A 21,193-nucleotide genomic window follows, 5' to 3' on the forward strand; every position below is an offset into this window, starting at 1 on the left:
TCTTTTCTTAAAATATTGAGTTGATAATTCGACATCATTCCAATCAGGATATTTATTCATTATCATCTATATAAAAACTTGCGAACCGTCTATTGAATTTTCCCATAATTGAATAAAATTGATTATAGATTTACTTTGATCATTACTTGATTTTTCGTAAATTCACTTAGCTTTTGAAATTCAGGTTTGGAATCAGTTTGGAAAATGCTTTTCTATTTATCATTTTTCCTTTCAATATTTTCATTTGATTTTCAAAACTTCAAAAGTTATTCTGCTTCAAAAGTTATTCTAGATGATGATTCAATAAGTTTTATTGCATCGTTGAAATTTTTAAGCTGATTTGCAATAACTAACATCCAAAACTTATTTTCATTGTTGTCAAAAAAAGATTTGATAACTGGTGGACACTTTGTTAACGATCCAAAGTAATCCTTCAAAGGATTGTAAAACTCAATTAAATGAAAAATTGCAGGTTGAAGTGTTAAAAAGCGTGTGCTTGAATGGTTTAACAAAGGTTTATAATATGAATCAACTTTATCACAAAACTGTTTGAATTTTTCTGTTCTTACAGTGTAAATATTAAAATGTTTAAAAAATTTTAACAACAATTGCTTCAATATCAATATCAAGCGTATCACATCCTGCACTTGAAGCATTATGTTTTATATGAGCCATACATCCATTTCCAACAGTTTCTCTTTTTAAATCGTTTTAAGCTTACGCCAGACATTATTGACACCATTACGATTGACTCCACCAAAATTCAAATTTGTATTTTCAGCTGTGATGCAACTACTTTTTCCTTTAAATTTTGTTTTTCAATTATTTCTAAAATTAAATTAGAAATTGTTGTTGACTGTTCATTTGGAATTTGGAAGCGAGAGGTTCCGATTTCGATTCTCACCACGTCCCTGGTAGCACCGCGCTCAACTTGTTTATCCGCCCAGCAGCCTTGTTCAATAAGGTTCGTGTTTCGGAGTTAGGGATTTAAGAGAGGGTTATAACCACAGGTAGTCTCCTCATCTGTAGTGGCCTTCTCAGCCTTGGGGAGGTGAATTATAAAAAAAAAAAAATTGTTTGGAGTAAAAATTTTTTGGTTAAGGACACCAATGACTGGATTAAAGAATCTTGCAATTACAGACAATATTTTGATGCTCTTATGATTGGAAGTATCTGTTACGAGAGCTATAAAATTAGCCTTTTCTAGTTCACTTTTTGTTGTCACATCAATAAACGGTGCAACTACTTGTGTTATGAAAGCAGCTGTTTTAGTTTTTCTAAGTGTAAACTTTTTTTCAAAAACATTTCGTACTAATTCTGAAGTACAATCATTAGATCGAAATGACAAATAATGCTTAGCAGTATGATACGCAAATGTTGCTTCCTTAGTAGCAATTTCAAGATCTTTATTTGATGCATCTATTTTTTTGAAGAATTCATTTACTTTCCTGTTTGATGATCCAGCAGCATTTGACGACTTTTTAGTATCAATATGTTGAACAATATCACTTCGACCTCCAAATTCAACTAAAAATTCTGCTGAACATAAATTGCAATACGCTTCACTGTCGTTTCCGAGCACTTTTTTAATAAATTCAAATTCAGTTGCATATTTGTCACTCCATTGAGTTTTTCTTTTTCCCAGACATGATGCTATAAGAAAGTCAAATTAAAACAATCTTAATTGTATATTTTTTTACTTACTATCTTATTTACTAGTTTAATATAATAATCTTATTTAGAAATCACAAATATAAATTTAAATATTAAAATAAATAATTTCTTGTCACTTTAAAAAACTTTCAACACAGGTTAAGATAATACGACGAAATTCGAAATTCGAAATTTGGAAGAAATTCGACGGCATCGTAAAATGCAAATTTGTTTTTTAAAAAAGCGTTAAAATTTTCATTAAAAATTAAAAAGTGAAATTTGTACTAAATAATTCAAAAATACGGGACAAATATGGTCAATAAAGGACACGGAACATTTTGTAAAAATACGAGACTGTCCCGGCTAAATACTCGCAGATGGCCACCCTAAGTTTAGGCGAGTTAGTAAAACTTAAATCGAAACTTTTTAAAGAAAAACCTCATCTTTCGCAATCATTAGGTTTCAAATGAAATAAAATAAATAAAAATTTATTTTTGTTAAATACAACTACTTCTTCGTGTGTTTAAAAAAAAGTTTTTTCTAATTTGTTTATACAGAATTCGCGAGTTTTATAAAGTCTTTTTTTAAACATCTTCAGGATTTTGCTTAGTCGGTCAAATTGTTTTAAATAAAATTTAAAAATGTCCTTAATTTGGACGCGACTATAGATCAAAAGATCTTGATTTGCACAGTTTACAAAGGTATATTGTATAAAGCAAGAAGCATGTTAAATAAACATATTTAAACTCAACTATACCACTCATTCATTCATTGCCACTTCAACTATGCGAATGCGGCTTGGGGTAGTGTTAATAAAAGTAAATTAGAACCTCTTCATCGCCAACAGAAACATGCTGCACGTCTTATTAATTTTAAAGACCGTTTTTTGCATGCTAAGCCTCTTTTTATTGAAATGAATATTTTAAATATATTTCAACTAAATATTTTTAACGTACTGTGTTTTATGTTTAAATGTAAAACTTGCACAGCTCCGGTTTCTTTTCACAATTTATATTTCTTATTAAAAAAATATATATAGTTTACGAAATGATAATTTCCTTCTTCAACCACTTTTCAGAACCAATATAGGCAAGTTTTGTATTTCTTTTCGAGGGACGTTTCTATGGACAATATAGTTTTGAAACATTTTGATTTTTCACAAGACTGGAACTTTTTCGCATTTAAAAGGAAATTAAACAATATCATTCTCTCAATTGAAAACATACTTATACTTATTTTTAAAATTAGTTATTTTGATTTATTTATAACGTTTTTACGAATTTTTATATAAAAAAATATTTATTTCACTATATACTTGTATATTTAAATTTTGTTTTATTAATTTTATTTTTGTGTATCATGTTAATTTAATTAATACATTTTATACCTATCAAGTCTTGTATTTTAGGTAGTTATATAAAACGTTAATTTTTACGTCCAACTTTTGGTTTTATAAACTTTATTTGACTGCCTTATTTGTTTTATGCACATTACAAAAATGTTTTAAACACGTAACGATTGTAAGCGGTTCTTGATGACAAGATCATCTGCAAGTCTCCGCGATCTTATTTTATATGCAACAAAATTTGTAATTTTTTATTTATATGCATTTTTCATTTATTTTTTTGTAATAGTTATTGTGAAAAAATAAAAGAACAAAAAACAAAAAAAATGTGTTAAAACGTATAAGTTACCTAAAAGATATGTTTTTTTCACTCAAAATTATAATTAAGTTAATAAGTGTAGGGAAACAAAAAAACTTTTTTTTTTCAATTTCTATGAGGGATATTCTATTGTTCTTTATAGTTTTTAAAATAGTTAAAATAATTTCAGCACCGTGCAAAATCCGCACAAATAGCATTCAAGAACTTGAGATTTCACAGCTCTGAAATTTAATGGTAACATCAGGGTTCCATAATATACCGTTATTATATTATATTAAACTATATAAACATATTAAATCTTGATACATTTTGATTAAGTGGCGGATTGAGGTTTAGCGTCGCGGGGGAGGGGGAGCCAAGTCAATGAAAAGGGGGCGACCTGAGTTGGGTGTGGTATTTTAAACCCCAGAAATTATTTTCATGACTAAAACACTTTATAAATGTTTTTATGTGACTTCTGTTATACATATTACTTGCATATAAGACACTAAATAACCTAATTTTTTTTTTGAGTTTCCTTTGTTTATTTTAGTTAACAATTATCTTTTATAAAATAAGAAACATTTAATATTACTGAATTAGTTCGGTCATTTAAAAATATATTCAACTAGACATATTAAAAAAGTTAGCATTTAGAAAAAAAGTTCACTTTTCAGGTAGTTTACACAAATTCTGCGAGATTTCATTGAAGCAAAACGAATTATCGACTAGTCAAAGTCAATGTTTTCAGCAAGCTCACGTTCAATAAATTAATGCTGATCCAGAAAGACATTCGTTTGTCATTGTTAATCTAAAATAATTATTATGCATAATCTTTACTGAAATTTCTTTCAGCATTAGCAGATATAACAGGAAGAATCAAGTAGATTTTGTAAAGAATAGACACGTTAGGGAGACCGGGTGCAATCTGTTTCTCAATCAAGAACTGAAGTACGTCAGTTCAATGTCAGTTGTCAGTGATGGGAATATCGATGTATACACATCATTGAAAGTCTCATGTTCTTCGACTGCTTCTTCAGTATTTACGTTGTTACAATCAATTTGACATTTTTTTAATGAATCTATATTTTCTTCAGATAATTTTGACGGATCAAGACAATCAAAATGTGTAACTGTGTTACTAAAGTCGTGAAATCGTTTATTTATTTGGGTTATAATTGTATCCAAAACATTGAAGTAGGTTTCACATTATAGGTGTGTAGTTGGATCATCAACTCCTGTATGTTCTTTAGATTCTCCAAGATTTATATCTTCTTGAGTGGCTAGAATGCCAGAAAAAGATTCAACATCAACATCAACTGCACGCTTCCTACTTGCTCGTCTTGTACCAAAAAATCGTTTCAGAGTGTCTACTATTGATTCATATAGACGCTTCTGGTGCTCTTGGAGAACATGAAGTCGTGGTATACTTGACGTAAGGTACGTATAGTATTTCTCAGCTGTGCCTAAAACATCTGGACATTGGTGTTTTAGAGACATTGCTTCGATGGTCACCAAATTTAAAACATGAGCACAACAATGAACATAGATGGCATTTGGTGAAAACGCTTTTATTCGAGTTTTAAGACCACTTTTAATTCCAAACATTACATAAGCACCATCGTATGCTTGTCCTCTGCAGAGTTTAATGTCAATGTTTCTCGTTTCAGAGTTTAATATCAATGTTTCGAAAGGAAATATTTTAAAACCTGTTTTAAAATAATTCATCTCTCTCTTTTCATTTGCACTTATTTTTATTCTTTTTATTTTGTTTTTCATTGGTAATTTGACTTTATAATTATATTTATTTCAATGTTTTAGGGGGCGCTGTTTGATCGTTCTAGGGCAGCTCGCCCCCTCCACGCTCTATACTAAATCCGCCACTGTTTTGATTATATTTTGAATTAATTTTAAAAGATATCTTGTAGCAAAAGTAGAATAAGCTCGGTTATCCATACCGTTCACACGATTTGAAATATCTTTTTAAAGAAGTAAGATACTTCAAGGAAAATTTTTTAATTCAAAAGTCGATTTGTTGCATAAAATTTGTATTAAAAAAAAAATCTGGCTTTCTCTGTAGTATCATAATTTAATCCAATAGTATTTGCGGTCTGAATTAAAAAAGAAATAACTATTATGAAAAAACTTATTTTGACTTTCCTTATTTTTTAGTTACTTAAATATATCATTAAGTTGAAAATGTTTAATGCAGAAGTTTGATTTTCACCATATGTAATTTAAAACTTTATCAAAAACAGGTGTTTTTTTAACTCTCAAATTTTCCCAAAAAAATTTTGAACTATCTTTTTTTCATTATGAACTAATAACGTTTTTTCGTAAAGAAAATATTTAAAAAGTCAAAATCGGAAAATTTTTGAAGAAATGCCAAATTTTTGAAGAAATCCAATTCCTCTTAGTGACGCATATAGATTAAACTATATTTTATTATATATAGAGCTTAAGTAAAAGTGCTCCATTAATCCATGGGATTTTATTAACGATGCGGTGCATACATTTTATCACACCTGCCATTGCAGATAGTTGTCATGGGAACATAATATCTGCAACTTTAAAATTATTTTATATCAATATCAAATTTGACAAGGTTTTATTTTTGCGATAGTTTTAAAATGGCGTTCTTTTTATTAATATTATCTAAATTAAACTAAATGTCTTCTAGACATTGAATTTAATTTAATAGGTAATTTTTTATGCTTCCATGAGAGAAACTTAAAGAAACGTTAAGAAAATAGAAAATACGCGCATATATAATTAACTAAAAATCTAATTGCCTTTAAAAATCTCATAAATGCTGCGCAAGTTTTCTTCTAGCAGCATCAACAATATCTTCCTGATTCTCAAGCTGTAAAAGTTCTTTAACACTATATTTAAATGATTCTTCGTAAATATAATTAACACTGGTGTCATATAACTGGACCCCATAACTTGCTAAAATAGTTATACAATTTCTAAGACGTGCAATAACTTCACGATCGGATCGCTGTATTGTAATACGCTGAGCTGATCGAGAAGATAAATCACTTTCTGCAGACATCAGAGGTCCTATCCATATATATCCATTATTACCAAGTATAAGAGTGGCACCACAGGGAAGGCTATGCATATGAGTTTTACATCTTTTAACTAAAGAAGGCGAAACTTTAAGAATTGTTCCTTGGGGAAGCTTACCATATTTAAGATTTCTAGTGTGAAGCGATAATGATCCGTCGGCAAATATCGACTGCACTTCGGCGACTACTAAATCTCCTTCAATCAAATATTCACGCATTAGTAGTTCATCTTTAGTAGAGCGTCTACGTAACTCCCCGCCAGGTAAGTTAACAGCAGAAAGTAAAAGTACTGAATTTAATCGGGCGTTAGTATCAACACGCCATCGCTTTTGATTTACCTCAGTAATTCTACCAACAATTACATCACCAACCTCTCCATTATAGCGTGTTTTGAACGGTTTTACTGATATTAACTTGTTAACTCTTTCCACGACTCCAACAACCGACGCAGCCAATCTGTAAAGATAAATAGGTTTAAAAACATCTTTAAAAAAATCTTTGGTTATTTTATTGATTTGCAACTTCACAAAAGTTAAAATATTAAAGAAAAATTATTATTTGTATTATTTTTAATAAGCTGATTAAAGAAAAAATCTAAATATTTTTGGTCCATTGTTCATGGTATATAAATTTATGGAAATGTATGAAGCTTGGCGAAATCAAGCTATACTTGGCGAAAACAAACTATAGTTTTTATTAACTTCAAATTTATAAAATACATAGTCGTTATGAGTTACTAGAAAACAAAAGACAGGGTTGAAAAATATGGAAACGATTGTACGGAAAAAGTTGTATGTGTAAAAAAAACATGATTGGTGAGAGTTTTAAGGTTTTGTTGATGTGTAAGGAAAAATACTAGATTAAAATTTTTTTGCATAAAGGGACAGATGCAATAAAAGGATACAATTTTGCTGAATGACAAGCCGAACGAGAATGAGTTTTTGCTGATCAAACTTTGGATACTAGGTTATTTGAGCAGCAACCATGATAGTATTTGTAAGAAAAAGAAAGACATACAACCTTATGATGATGGTAGAGTAGCTCAAGTTTGAGCAAGTAAATGAAGTTAAACCTGCAGATAAAGCAGATCTAACTACATTTACAATGTGCTTTCAGACCTTGTCTGAGAGTGATAGGGTTGTTATTCGTCAATATAGGAATGTCAACAATATTTTGATAGTTGTTTGCAGTAAATAACTGAGTTTTTTGGAGTTAAAACCACAAGCCACTGCAAGTTCCAAGCTGTTACAGAAAAGCGATAAGAGTAAAGATCAATTGCTTGTTCTAAGCGATTAAAAAGTAAAGACTTTCTATCAAGACAAGTTTATAAAGTTGTGTTGTCAGCATTGTTGAGCCACTTTAGATGTAGGATTGTCAGAAAGATCGTTATTGTAGATAAGAAACAATACAGGAGTAAAGAACATTTTGGTTGATTTAATTATCTCAGAACTTTTATTTTAAAAACTTATTATAGAGACTAATCATAGGATAGTTAGAGAGGTCTAGAGGTCTGCGCTTTCTAGAGTTTTTTAAAATTAGAACTACTTTTTTTTTTTTTTTTTTGTTATTCACCTCCTCAAAGCCAAGAAGGCCACTACAGATGAGGAGGCTACTTAATAGTGGTTTTAACCCTCTCTCAACTCTATAATTCCGAAACACGAACCTTGACGAAAAAGGCCGCTGCACGGAAAAACAAGTTGAGCGCGGTACTAACAGGGACGTGGTGGGGATCGAACTCGGAACCCCTCACTTATGAAGCGAGCACTTTACCACTACACCACTACCGCATTAAACTTAAAAATTAGAACTACTTAAAAAATAGAACTACTTAATTAGCACTTATTCATAGTATAGCAAGAATTGAGGAGAGACTTACTTTAGTTAATGACACTGTTGAAGATTTTCCTAAAGTCTCTATAACCTAACATCTGAGATGAGAATAATGGAGCTTAACATAAGACAGGAAATTTTTACATTGACTTCTATAATAAAAAGACATTGGTTCTCAAGAGAAATGTATTGGGTAAAAAGAAAAAAGAAAAAAAATGATTATGTTTAATATAGAAACTGCACATAAGGTGAAAAACATGTGGTAGAAAGCTTGACTTAAAACCAACAAGAATTAAGAATAGCTTAAATACCTGCTTGGATCCAGGAGACTAGGTAAGAGGCGCATTTATGCATACATAATATGGATATATATGGATACAAACATATGTTTGCTATTTATTAGATGCTGGCATATAGTATCTTTACATATTTATAAACTTTAGTATTTATATGGCATAGTATTAGCCCAAAAAGAAGACGATGATCAGTTGGATGTGTGGTATGACCATTAAGACAAGAAAAGGAGCCATAATATTAGACAGAGATTAGAAATAATATTGTATCAAAAAATGCTTTTCAGAGAAGATTAAAGTGGTTTAGATATCAGCATGTAGAGAGGCAGCAGCTTCAGGAGAAAAAGAAATGAAATTCAGGAGGCAAATGCTTCAGGAGGTAGAAGTAAGAAAACTTGTAGAGAAAGCTTTACATATGCTACGAACAAGCTTCAGTAAAGGAAAGAAGATGCTAGACAACATTTATAATAGAGAAAAAGCATAAAAGAGGAAGGCTATAGCTTGAGGATGATTATAATAATGATAATGACAACTATGATGATGATGATGATGATGATAATAATGATGATGATGATGATGATGATGATGATGATGATGATGATGATGATGATGATGATGATGATGATGATGATGATGATGATGATGATGATCAGATGTACTGTGAGATTTGCTGCATCTTTTTTTAGATTTGCTACATTTTTGGGTAGATTTGCTACACCTCATAGATTTGCTACATTTTTTGGGTAGAAAAGCTACTTGGCCCGGTAGAAATGTTACATGAGAATAGAAAAGCTACATGTCGCGATTCTATAATTAATTATGCTGCTACTGTTAAATCTGGGCTAAAAAATATAGCTTAATTTAGCCGTTTTATAAGTGGTGTGCATTTACATAATTAGAAACTTGTATGAACACTAATATGATAATAATTACTACTATTACTTAAATATTTTTTAAACATATATTAAAGGTACGTCTTTAAAACAAAATTATCAACAAAATGATATATATATATATATATATATATATATATATATATATATATATATATATATATATATATATATATATATATATATATATATATATATATATATATACAACCCGTAGATGTTGTCCGAAAGTTTTTTCCATATTTTGTTGACAAAAAGTAAAAACTAAAATGCAAGACCGGAATTATTTTTTTTTATTAATTGATAGACTGCCTGCCCCAACCAAACCCTCAATCGATGTAGCAACACTCCCTTGCGGGTCAGGCTAAAAGATAGTAGATGTAGCAGCACTCCCTTGCGGGTCAGGCTATTTGTCAGTCGATGTAGCAGCACTCCCTTGCGAGTCAGGCTATTTGTCAGTCAATGTAGCAGCACTCCCTTGCGAGTCAGGCTATAAGATAGTCGATGTAGCAACACTGCATGATTTACATTAAAAAAAAATAAAAATAAAAACATTTTATTAAAAAAATTAAAAATAAAAACATTTTATTAAAAAAAATAAAAATAAAAACATTGTTTATATTGTTAAAAACATTCAGAATGTTTTTAAAAACATTCTGGTCAATTAAATTTGCGTTTTTGTGGTTTTTTTAAAAAAACAATTTATTTGTAATTAAATTAATGGTTTTTACTTTCGTCCAACACGAAAATGTTGGACGAAAGTCAAAAGTAATTAAAAGTGACATATGTGTTGGCGTAAGAATCACTTTTTTCCTTCCGCTCTTCCCAAAGACAACAAACTATATATATATATATATATATTTATATATATATATATATATATATATATATATATATATTATATATATATATATATATATATATATATATATATATATATATATATATATATATATATATATATATATATATATATATATATATATATATATATATATATATATATATATATATATATATATATATATATATATATATATATATATATATATATATATATATATATAGAACAGAGCAATTATAAATTAGTAGAAAATCAAATCAAATTTTTCTGTTATTTATTTTTCTATTAGGGGTTGTCCATAAAGTACATACGCTTTTTTGAAAGTCTGGCAAATCACATGAAACATAAAAAAGAAACAGCCGCTAGAAATTACAATCTTATTAAGACCATGAAAAATGCAGCCAAACTAACAAACAAAATTGAAAAAAAAATTTTGAGTCCAAACGAATGTAAAAACCAAATGAATAAATGTGCTGAAAACCTTTCTTCTTATCAAGATTTTAGTAATATTGTTAACGAGCCAACAGCTAGTACGAGTATAATGAGACGAGGATGGACTCCAAATGAAATTGAAGAAACCTTGCATCTTTTCAAGGATCATGATTTTCAAGGGTGCTATATTCCGTATATTCGTGAAAAAATTAAAGACAATCCGATTCTTCAATTAAGGAATCCAAAATCCATCTACGATAAACTATTATCGTTAACAAAATCAATAAATGCAGATGTCTCCAGGGTTGATGATGAAATTTGTGAAAATCGGATCATAGCGATAAACGTATTTTAATGGTTATTTTCAAGAAAGAAATTAGTCGATGTTTATATATGTCTTACTGAGAATAATATATTTTTGAAATAGATTTTGTTTACTGATTTCCTTTTCCGTTTTGAGCTTTTTTACTGATGACCAATGAAAATAAAAAATGTAATCTACAATATAACGTTACTTCCAAAAATAGTAAAAAAAAATATTTGTAGCTATTCGAATAAATTTCAAATACTGAATGTAACGTTACTGTAGCTACATAAAAGTCAATATTTCTTATAATGTTTTGGATAACTTTGAAAATAAAGCATAAAAAAAAAAAAATTATAAAATGGTTAGATTTGCTACAAAATAGTAACAAATCTAAAAATTTTCAAAATGATAATGGGAGCTTAAACGTATATAACAAAGATGAATCACAAAAATAATTTCAAAATTTTGATGAATTTTCAATCTTTTCTATAAAAAAGTTAAACTATAACATAGCTACCTAACATTTAGCCAGAAAAACGGCTAAAACGTGAATGATGGTTTTAAAAAAGTACTTTTTTTCAAACCAAAGTTTTGTAAAATGCGCAAAATCTACGACTATTTTATATTAACAGTGTTATTGATTCTCAATTAATTTTTTTTTCTTTATTTCTCAAAATTTAGGATATTTGTATAGATGAAGGCAGATGAATGATGTGCAAATGTAAACTACCAATGGATACTGATATGAATCACTTCCCTTCACTGTAATTCACTGCGATTTATTAATTTTTTATCGCACAAATATAAATGTTACATAAAAAAATAAAATGCGGAATTATTGTGTTATGAATTGAATTTAACGTTTAAATCATAGCTAAGACAAATGTTGACATGATAATAAGTATAAAAATACTTACTTAAATTATTTTTCCGCAAAAATGTCTAAATTTCATTAACCGATAAAGTATGTAGCAAATCTATCGTGTAATACGTCTAATGATGATGATGATGATGATGATGATGATGTGATGATGATGATGATGATGATGATGATGATGATGATGAGGAGGAGGAGGAGGAGGAGGAGGAGGAGGAGGAGGAGGAGGATAATGTTGATCATAACAATGTTTCACTTATAAAAAAACTTATATAATTTTTTTTTTAAATGGTACCCATGTACCCGCTTGTTTGCTCAATGGGTACCAGGGCAAACATTTTCAATTTTCTACAGCTTAACTCTAGACTAACATTGCTTAAGAGAAGTGATCCTACAACTCTGTAGTTACAAACTGTAAAAAAAATTTTTACAGTTATTTTTGTTTATTATAATATTAAAATTTGTGTTATTAGTGCTCTAAGAAGACCCAATGGTCTTTTCAGATAGCACTGCTAACAATCATTTAAACAGGAAGTTCATGCTTCTTTTTTTACTAATGTTGCTTATTGGGCTAGAGTCAGCAAATCAGGCATGAACCTCTTGGTTTTGAGCCAGAATTTTAGCTGGTGCACCATGGCTGCTTTTTCAAGTGTTTTAGCACACTAACTTAACTTTTCAGCTTAACTTAATTAAAATAAATTGTGAAACAACCTAGTTTAGAAAAAAGTAACTTAATGAGTTAAAGTTGATTTGTGCTTCAAAGAGGAACCAAGAACCTAGAGGAACTAGATTGAACTCTGTTAGCATTATCTATTAATATTAAAAAACTCCTTTCCTTTAACTAGAGGTTTTCCTAATAAGACCAGGCTAAGTTAATTCTTGTTCAGATTATATTGAAACAAACAATATTTTAAACAATGTAAAGGCACAAAGTATTCAACTTTGTCAGAATTGTTAGGATAATTTTGGGAAAATCAAATTCATTATTTGTTTTCTCCTATATTAATTTCAAGATTTTATCTACTTCTAGCACAAATAGCAGAATGTTCTTCATTAGGATCAAAGAAATCAATGAAAAACTTCTTAATTTTTACAAGTTGAGTCTCTTCTAGCTGGAACTGCATTTAAACCCTTTTTTAAAGCACAAAAAAATGATTATGCACAATTTTCAGTGTGATAGAGTTTTTGGTTAGGTTTTCAAGGCTTTAATTGTTTTAATTCATATTTTAAAAATTTAAAACCTCCATTCTTTAAATAGAGTAAGCAAACAACTTCCAGATTTAGAAACAATAATAAAGGAAAACTTTTTTTTACTGAATTCTTAAAGTTTATGAATTAGTTATATCGTTAACTTTATATTTTCAGAAGTTAACAGTTTTAATTAAAAAGGTAAATAATATTAATAGTAAATTTAATACTATCATGGTGGCGGCTCAAAGGAATTAATATCTCTAGTTCCATCAACTAAAACTTATTCTTGTTTGACTTGTCACTCAGCTAAGTCTCATTTGTTTACTGTATCTGTCCCTGTGTGCTCTAAAAACTTTTTCTTCTACTTATTTCCTTGCACTTAAACCCTTTAGAACTCTCTCCCATCTTCATGTTTTCCTGACTTATACAACCTACATCTTTTCAAGTCTTTCAACCGTTTCCATGCTCTATAACTCTATTTTTTTTTTCTTGTAACTCCTAACTTAATAGTGGTTGTTTGCAGCTTTGTCAGGAGCGAATCAGAATCAACATCGCATCCAAAAGACTTGCACCTGGAAAGCACAGAGAAGACAACGACCAAATAAACTCGTCAATGTAGCAGCACACTCCCAGCAGGCTGTAAGATATTCAATGTATATAATGAAGCCAATAAATATTTCTTATGCTAAAAAAAGTCTCCACTGATTAGAGTGCAACAAGCAAAAAATATAATTATTTTAGGCCGCATAACTGTAGCTTTATCCATATTATATTATATATAATATATAAATAGTTTTTTTTATACATAATGTATGTATATATTTGGATATATATTGTATATAATTTGGAAAATTTAGTCAAACAAATTATTTATAAGATATGTTTTTAGGCCTAATAATTAAGCCCAAAAATATAATTAATAAATATGTTGTTAGACTAATTTTCTAAATTATCTACTACGCATAAAAAAAATAATTAAAGAATTAGAATAAAAGCTATAAATTCTAATACTTAAGAAAAGATGCCTTTCTACAAGAAAAAGCCCTTTCTACATAAAAACATATTTTTTCAGTTACAAAAGTCACAATACATATCTTTATAATTACAAAATTAATGTTTGTGTGTGTTTTTCAATTGTTGTTTAATTTTCAATTCATTAGTAATCATTAGTTATTTTGAAATAAAATAAAAATAAAGTTATTTAAAATACTGATCTTAATTTAAATTTACAACAACTAAGTTTCATAAATCTTTTACCTATTAGCATTATCAGCATATGTCCCATGTCCTTTCATAAATCCGGCGTCATCCGTAATAACCTCTCCAGGAACAACAAAGTGTCGATCCTCAGATGAAACATAAGCGGCTAATGTGGCACGTTGTCGTGGAAGTGATATATCAACTGACATAATTTTATGCTATTTCTTGTATTATATATTATATATTACTCAAAATTGTATTATGCATTAATAAATCAAAAAGTATTGTATATCTAAAAGAATGTAGATCGGACAGATTTTACGGACGGATAAGGAAGATGGCAAAAGAAAATATAAAACAAATGAGAGTAATTTTAATTACTCTCATTTGTTATATATTTTTATAAATTTAAAAATCTACTAAAAGTGCTTAAAAGCACTTTTAGTTTACAAACATTTTTATTTTAAACTTTGTATTTAAGACATTTCAAAAACAATCAATTAAAAACAACAAGAAAGAAAAAAATCTGAAATTGGTATCACGTTTTTTAAACATTAGGCCTAGGCTTTACAAGCTTTCCTAGCGGAAAAGTTGAAAGTAACAGCATTGTAATTATCTTTCTTCGCCAGATCTATTTTGGTTAAAAAGATGAGACTGTCGCTAATACAATCCTGTCCCGTTGTCACTCTTAGAGAGTTCAATATTAGCATGTACAGATCTTTCTGCTTTAGCCACAGTTACTGGCAAGGTGAGAAAGATATAAAATTAGATGCATAACTTGGAGAAAATATCCTTCAAATTTTCGCGTAATGCTATTCAGCGGATCTACGGGCCGTCAAGATTCAAGGATTCAAGGATTCAAAGATTCAAAGATTCAAGAACAAGATCTTTAACTTGTTTGTTTGTTTGTTGTTTGTGGTTGTTTGACTTGACCGTTTGTTAAGTACCGATATCAGGCGTAGACAAGATAAAAATAAAAAAAATCTGCATTCCCCAATAACTTGCTGGATGAATGTATATAATCTAGTGTTGAATACGTTGACTTTGAATATTTTTGATGCATGAACACCGTTCATCATCAATTATGATGAACAGTGTTGCAATATATAATAATTACAATTATATGATGTACATTAAAAAAGTTTTATTTCTTTTTTATTCATTTTCAACTTTTTTATAGGTTATATTTCCTACTGATAATTTTTTCTAGTATTACATTTTTTTTGTCCTCCAATGGTTCTTAATAAACGTGCGATCTGGTGGAAATCAATTTAGCTTAAACTGCAAACTTGGAGGTATTTATATATAGTACAAAAATTTTCAAGAAATAAGTTCACAAATACCGAGTGTTGTTTATTTTTTGTCGAGTGTTGTCTGTCTTTTAACAAAAATCTAAATTTACGCAATAAGAAGTAATAATTACGCAATAAGAGGTAACTTGAGGTAATTGCTAGCAATTCCACAGTGCAAGAAGCAATTCCACAGTGAACCAAAATGGTTTGAAGTTTTTCATATAGACTAAAAAGGGGATAAGAAATATAATAGAATCTTTCAACATCTATACATAATTTCTCAGTTCTCAGCGTTTAAAAACGTTATGATTGGTTTGTTAAAAAAAAACACTTTTTTTTAAAAAGATTCCCTGTAAAAAAAAAACAAGTATAGCTTTTCCTCTATTCAAACCAAGTATCTACTTATGTTTTCTTGAAGAAATGGTGCTTAGGACTATTGTTCAGAAATTATGTATGCTATACTTTTTTTTCTTTCGCGTAATATTTGTTTTGATTTTTGAGCAAGATTTTTTATGGTTTTTTATTTAATTTGGTGACACAGCCATTACTCAGCCAATTTTACATACTTAAGGACGTTATGCCCAAAAATCATCTGTTTTTCCAACACAAAAAAATACAATAACTTTGGCTCCAATTAATTTCTAAAATTAAAAGACACCTCATTGTTTAAACTTTTTAAAGCTCTTTTCAACCATGTTAATCATTTATAAACATGATGTCTAAAAAAAGTTATAAGGAATGGCTATAATTGCTCACATATAAAAAAAATTCTGATCTTACAAACATAGAATAACCAGGTAGTAGGCTATTATTTAAAATCAATTAATATTACCATCAAAAATCCTATTTTATTTTTTTCAACAATATTTATATAAATAGACTAAAACTTTACGTAATAATAGTTGCTTTAGATTAGATCTTTAAATATAATACATATTAATTTCTCGGGCTCGGTGATAAGACAACCTGTCTTCTTTTTGCTCCGGCCAGGATTTTTCTTTTATTGTAATTTCTTTTTTGTAATATTTATCAACAGCAAAATAAATAAATAATAGAAAAAAAAAAAAAAAATAACAAAAAATAAAATAAAATAATTAATATAACGTTTGTTAATTTATATAATGTTTGTGGCCACCAATGCTCCTTGCAAAAGTGCCCTTAGCAGAGTAGAGAGAGGAATAGCTCCGCTAAGTCATGACCTAGAAGGAACAATACTTCCATTTAACTATTTTGAAAGCCATCTTAATTCAAGAGGAGAAACAACAGACAAAGTTATGGAAACAACAAATTTTGCCAATAATTTGCTGGTAAAATTCTTGCATAATTTTGATCCCGTAAAGTCATAGATTGATTTGAAACTATAGCCAAGTTCAAAGAACCAAAGAGTAAAAAACGTGTACAGATAAAGCAGCTAAAAGCAGAATGGGATATTAAATATGTTAAAGAAAGTCAAAAATTACTTTGTTGCAAGGAGAAAATGGCTTGAATGCAATAATACAAAGAACAACTTTGCAATTCACTTTTCAAACTTATTACTTAGCAAAACAATTTTGCCCAAGACAATCACAAAAAGGTTTCCCAAAGTATTGTCATACAACTACTACTGTCCAAGCATTCAAAGTTTTTTATCAAAAAGAATTTGTGTCAATTGTAGACTATCATTTGTAACTATCAAATCAATAAAACAACACAAAACAGTTTGCTTAAGTATTGTATTATTTAATGTTATTCAAACGTCAAAACTCACCGTTGTTGTTTTTTGTTTTTTGTTTAATGTTTATTTGAACTCATGTGTATTTTTTCAAATTCAGATGAAGAAACAATTGAGTGGTATTATCACGACAATGATCATACCTCTTACCTCAACTGGCTTTCAACAATTATCAAAGAGCATGGAACTCCAATACTCGTAGGTAAAAATCCGATTCGGGAACAAATTTAGGTCTTGAAAAGAAATTTTTGTCTTTGTCACGTCATACTGGGGTGGGAGAGGGTAGTTCCCAGAAGTGCCACAAAATGTCACGTAGGGGAAGGGGTCTCTAAAAACGCCAAAAAATAGTGTCACGTGTAATTTAAACAGCCCCTAATCTATTGAACCTGTATTGTTTTTGTTAAATCAACTCAGTTTGCAATATCGTTTTTAGCCTAATGATTTGTAACTTAAAACTTTGTAACAGGCATGAATATTTAAATAATCCATATTAATATTGTAATAATGACTGCATAAATAATTTAATCTTTATATTATTTATGCAGATTTCAAAGCACCTAACTTGTCTATAGAAGTTGCTCAAGACAAACCAGAAAAAACCTAATCTTATCAGATATCAAAGCAGCTACCTTTGTTTACCTTACCTGCAGCGTTACTTTTTCATTATATATCACAGCAACGTTTCTTTTTCGTTTTGTGACAATTGTTGTGTACTTTGTGAGAATGTCACCAAGCAAGCTACCATTGTATAAAAAAATTTAAAACACGTAAATGGCTTATTACAACTTGTTTATTGAAAAATATAAAAGTAAAATATAAAGTAGTTTGTGGTTGGTTAAGAAGCAGTTGAAAAACCATTATTAATGTCAAAAGTTATATTCAAATAAAGAACAAAAGTTAAAAAAAACGGGTACTTTATTTAGGAAAGAGTAGGGTATTGGCGAACAGTTGAGCGGGAATGCAATTTAAAGACACCAGTTATACGAAATTGATCATACTTATTGCTTATCAATTAGCCTAACTATTCAGTTACAAAACCTCAAAAGAAATTTTTATAAATCTTATGATAAAAAAAAAATTTAGGACATAAATAAAACCATTAGTGTTTGAAATTACCTTACGTAAATGGGGTAATTCCGAGCACACCGTGGGGCAATCACAAACACTGTTGTATAATAATGAATAAAATGCTAATTTTAATGATTAAGTGCAAAAAATATACTATGCAACAACAACACCAACAACAACAACAACAACAACAACAACAACAAATGGACTGGTTGTATATCCAGAGTAGCTACAACAGGAATGTTGATCGATAAAAAAGTTGCATGAAATTGTCAGCAAAAAGTTAGGATCAAATTATCGTGAACAACAATTGCAGCATAATTACACTACTGCACGTCTTAAACTGAGCATGGGATCCCCTTTGAGCAGGCAAAAAGAAATTGTATTATTATACTGTTTTGACCATGTTTAAAGTTACTTCGCGTTCGCCCCTATCCCCTACAAAACCGTATACATGTATACTTTAAAATGTATATGAATACCTTAAAACCAATTTGTATAAAAGTGAAATAAATAACAATTCATTAATTGTAAGAAGACAATCAATGAATTGTTATTTATTTTACTTTTATACTATTACTATTATCAAATAACAACTAATGAATAAAAGTATAAACTTTTTAAAGATTTATTGCTTACAAACGGTTTAACCCTATATATCATGACAATACTTTTTAATATTTTTTTCCTAATATATTTATATGTTCACTCCAACGTAAATATTCATCTAATAATACGCCTAATACATAGTTATTTACTGAAGTTTCATGTTTCCAAAGTTAGCGTTATTGATTATAAGATTTTGCAGTTTTATGGGAATATTTTCTTAACTATTTACTCTTTGGAAAAAAATTAATTTGGTCTTATCCACATTTAGAGAGAGTTTATTAAATATAAACAACTCATAAGCTTTATCAAACTGTTTGTTAGCTGATCTAAAAAATGTTTTATTATTTCTGAGGGAATAAAAAAGATGGGAGTTATTTGCATTAAGGACCTTTACTTTTTTTACTATACATTAATAATTTATCTTCAACATCAAACTTATTAAATTTTATTTTATTTGCAGATGACTCTAATCTTTTTTATTCTCATAAAAATATTGAAACACTTTTTATAGTAGTCAATGAATAACTAAATAAAGTAAATAAATGATATATACAACAAACTGCCTTCGAATGTTCAAAAAACAAAATTTTCCCTTTTCCACAAATCAAGCAAATCAAAAGAAATACCTCTCATTCGACCCAATCTCTACCAAATTAATAAAACTGTCATAAAAAGGCAAACTTCTTTAATTTTATTAGGAATGAATTTTGATGAAAATCTATCAAGGAAACAACATATAAACTCCATTGATATATAAACTCCATTGATCTATAGAGCAAAGACACTTTTAAATTTAAGGTACTTCAATAATTTATATTTTTCTTTTGTACATAGTTATTTAACTTACGGCAATATTGCATGGGCAAGTACTAATCACACTTAGTTAGGAAAACTGTACAGCAAGTAAAAACAGGCTGTAAGAATTGTATTTAGAGCTGGTAAAGCTATTCCACTCTACGTAAATGCTGTGAACCTCTTTTACATAGGCTTGGTGCCTTAAATATTTTCAAACTTAACACCAACTAGTTTTGCCGTTCATGCATAAATTGAAATGTGGACTCCAAAAGTTTTAAAACTTATTTTGATGAAATACGCCAAAAGTAACCTACTAGATTTTCCATAAACAACTTTTTAGTACCAAAATTTTATTCGAAACTGAGTTCTTATTCAATTTAGAATCGAGGGCTATTTTTGTGGAAAAGTTTTCCGAACATTTTTTCCAAGAAGAATATTTACCTTAATCAGTTTAAAATTAAATCAAAGCAGTGTTTATCACACACAGATGTTGATTTATCTTTTAATTTTTTTAAATAGATCAATAAAATTATCTAAAACACTACATCAACTAAAAAACAATGTAGTTAATTTAAGATTATTTTTTTGTTTATTTGCTCGTTTGTTTGTTTTTTGTTTTATCTAATTTATTTATGGTATTACTTTTAATTAAAACAATCTTATTTTAATGTTAATATTTTTGTAATTATCTATCTTATTTCTTAGTTTATACTTTATAATCTTAGAAAATATTTTATAAAAAGTTGTAACACGGTGCTTGGCGATAAGACAAAAAAAAAATGTCTTCTCCTTGCTTCGGCCATTATTTTTATTTGTAAATTTATGTCGGTTATAACATTTCTTTACCGGCAAAATACAATACTCAAAAAAAAAATACTATTTAATAAGTGTCAGGTCAGGTAATCCCGCTAATGGTAAAATGCAACATGCTTTAAGTCCTGCTGCCTTGTAGGGTACGCATTTTTAGGCAAATACTAGGAGAAGACAACTCTGACTTAAAATACCCCTTGCCTTAGAGTTCTTGGTTGAGTAAAGGCTAGAGATGATGTCTCGATAAAAATACTCATCTTGGGGAGACGTTAAATGCATCCGGTTACAGACTGGTAGAAGGCCTCCTAGGTAAAGACTTACAGGGTAAACAAATTCTATCCTTTGACCAGCCTTGCACCCCTTCTTCATCTATTAGGCTGGCGTAGATGTATTTATTATACATCGTTTTCAGTTTAGGATGTTGAATGCTGGATCTACTTGACTTAATGCACGAACTTTGCTTATACCTCTGTTTGTATGACCAGGCAACTCATACTATTCTTTCCTAGTAAGGATACAGCTCTAAAACTCAGTTTTATGGTTCTGAGGTCTGCTGGTAATCAGGTTTCCCGAATACTTTGGTAGCTCTCAGAGAGGCTGATTCCATTAACAGCTGTAAAATATTAGAGAACTAACAATGCCATGATGCGCATGGATGGTGTCCCTGTTCGTAT

At 29.1% G+C, this 21,193-nt stretch overlaps 1 protein-coding gene across 1 annotated transcript; it reads right to left on the bottom strand.

Moving 5' to 3' along the window:
• Positions 1 to 6,063: 6,063 nt before the first annotated feature.
• LOC100197754 (exosome complex component RRP4) lies at positions 6,064 to 14,564 on the bottom strand. The gene is made up of 2 exons (XM_065790286.1): positions 14,292 to 14,564; positions 6,064 to 6,823 (listed from the first exon to the last, which is right to left on the bottom strand). Exons 1-2 carry the CDS (start codon positions 14,441 to 14,443, stop codon positions 6,100 to 6,102), a joined length of 876 nt encoding a protein of 291 aa, XP_065646358.1. The 5' UTR covers positions 14,444 to 14,564; the 3' UTR covers positions 6,064 to 6,099.
• Between the last annotated feature and the right edge of the window lie 6,629 nt (positions 14,565 to 21,193).

Source organism: Hydra vulgaris, chromosome 02, assembly GCF_038396675.1.
Source record: "Hydra vulgaris chromosome 02, alternate assembly HydraT2T_AEP".
Taxonomy (NCBI): domain Eukaryota; kingdom Metazoa; phylum Cnidaria; class Hydrozoa; order Anthoathecata; family Hydridae; genus Hydra; species Hydra vulgaris.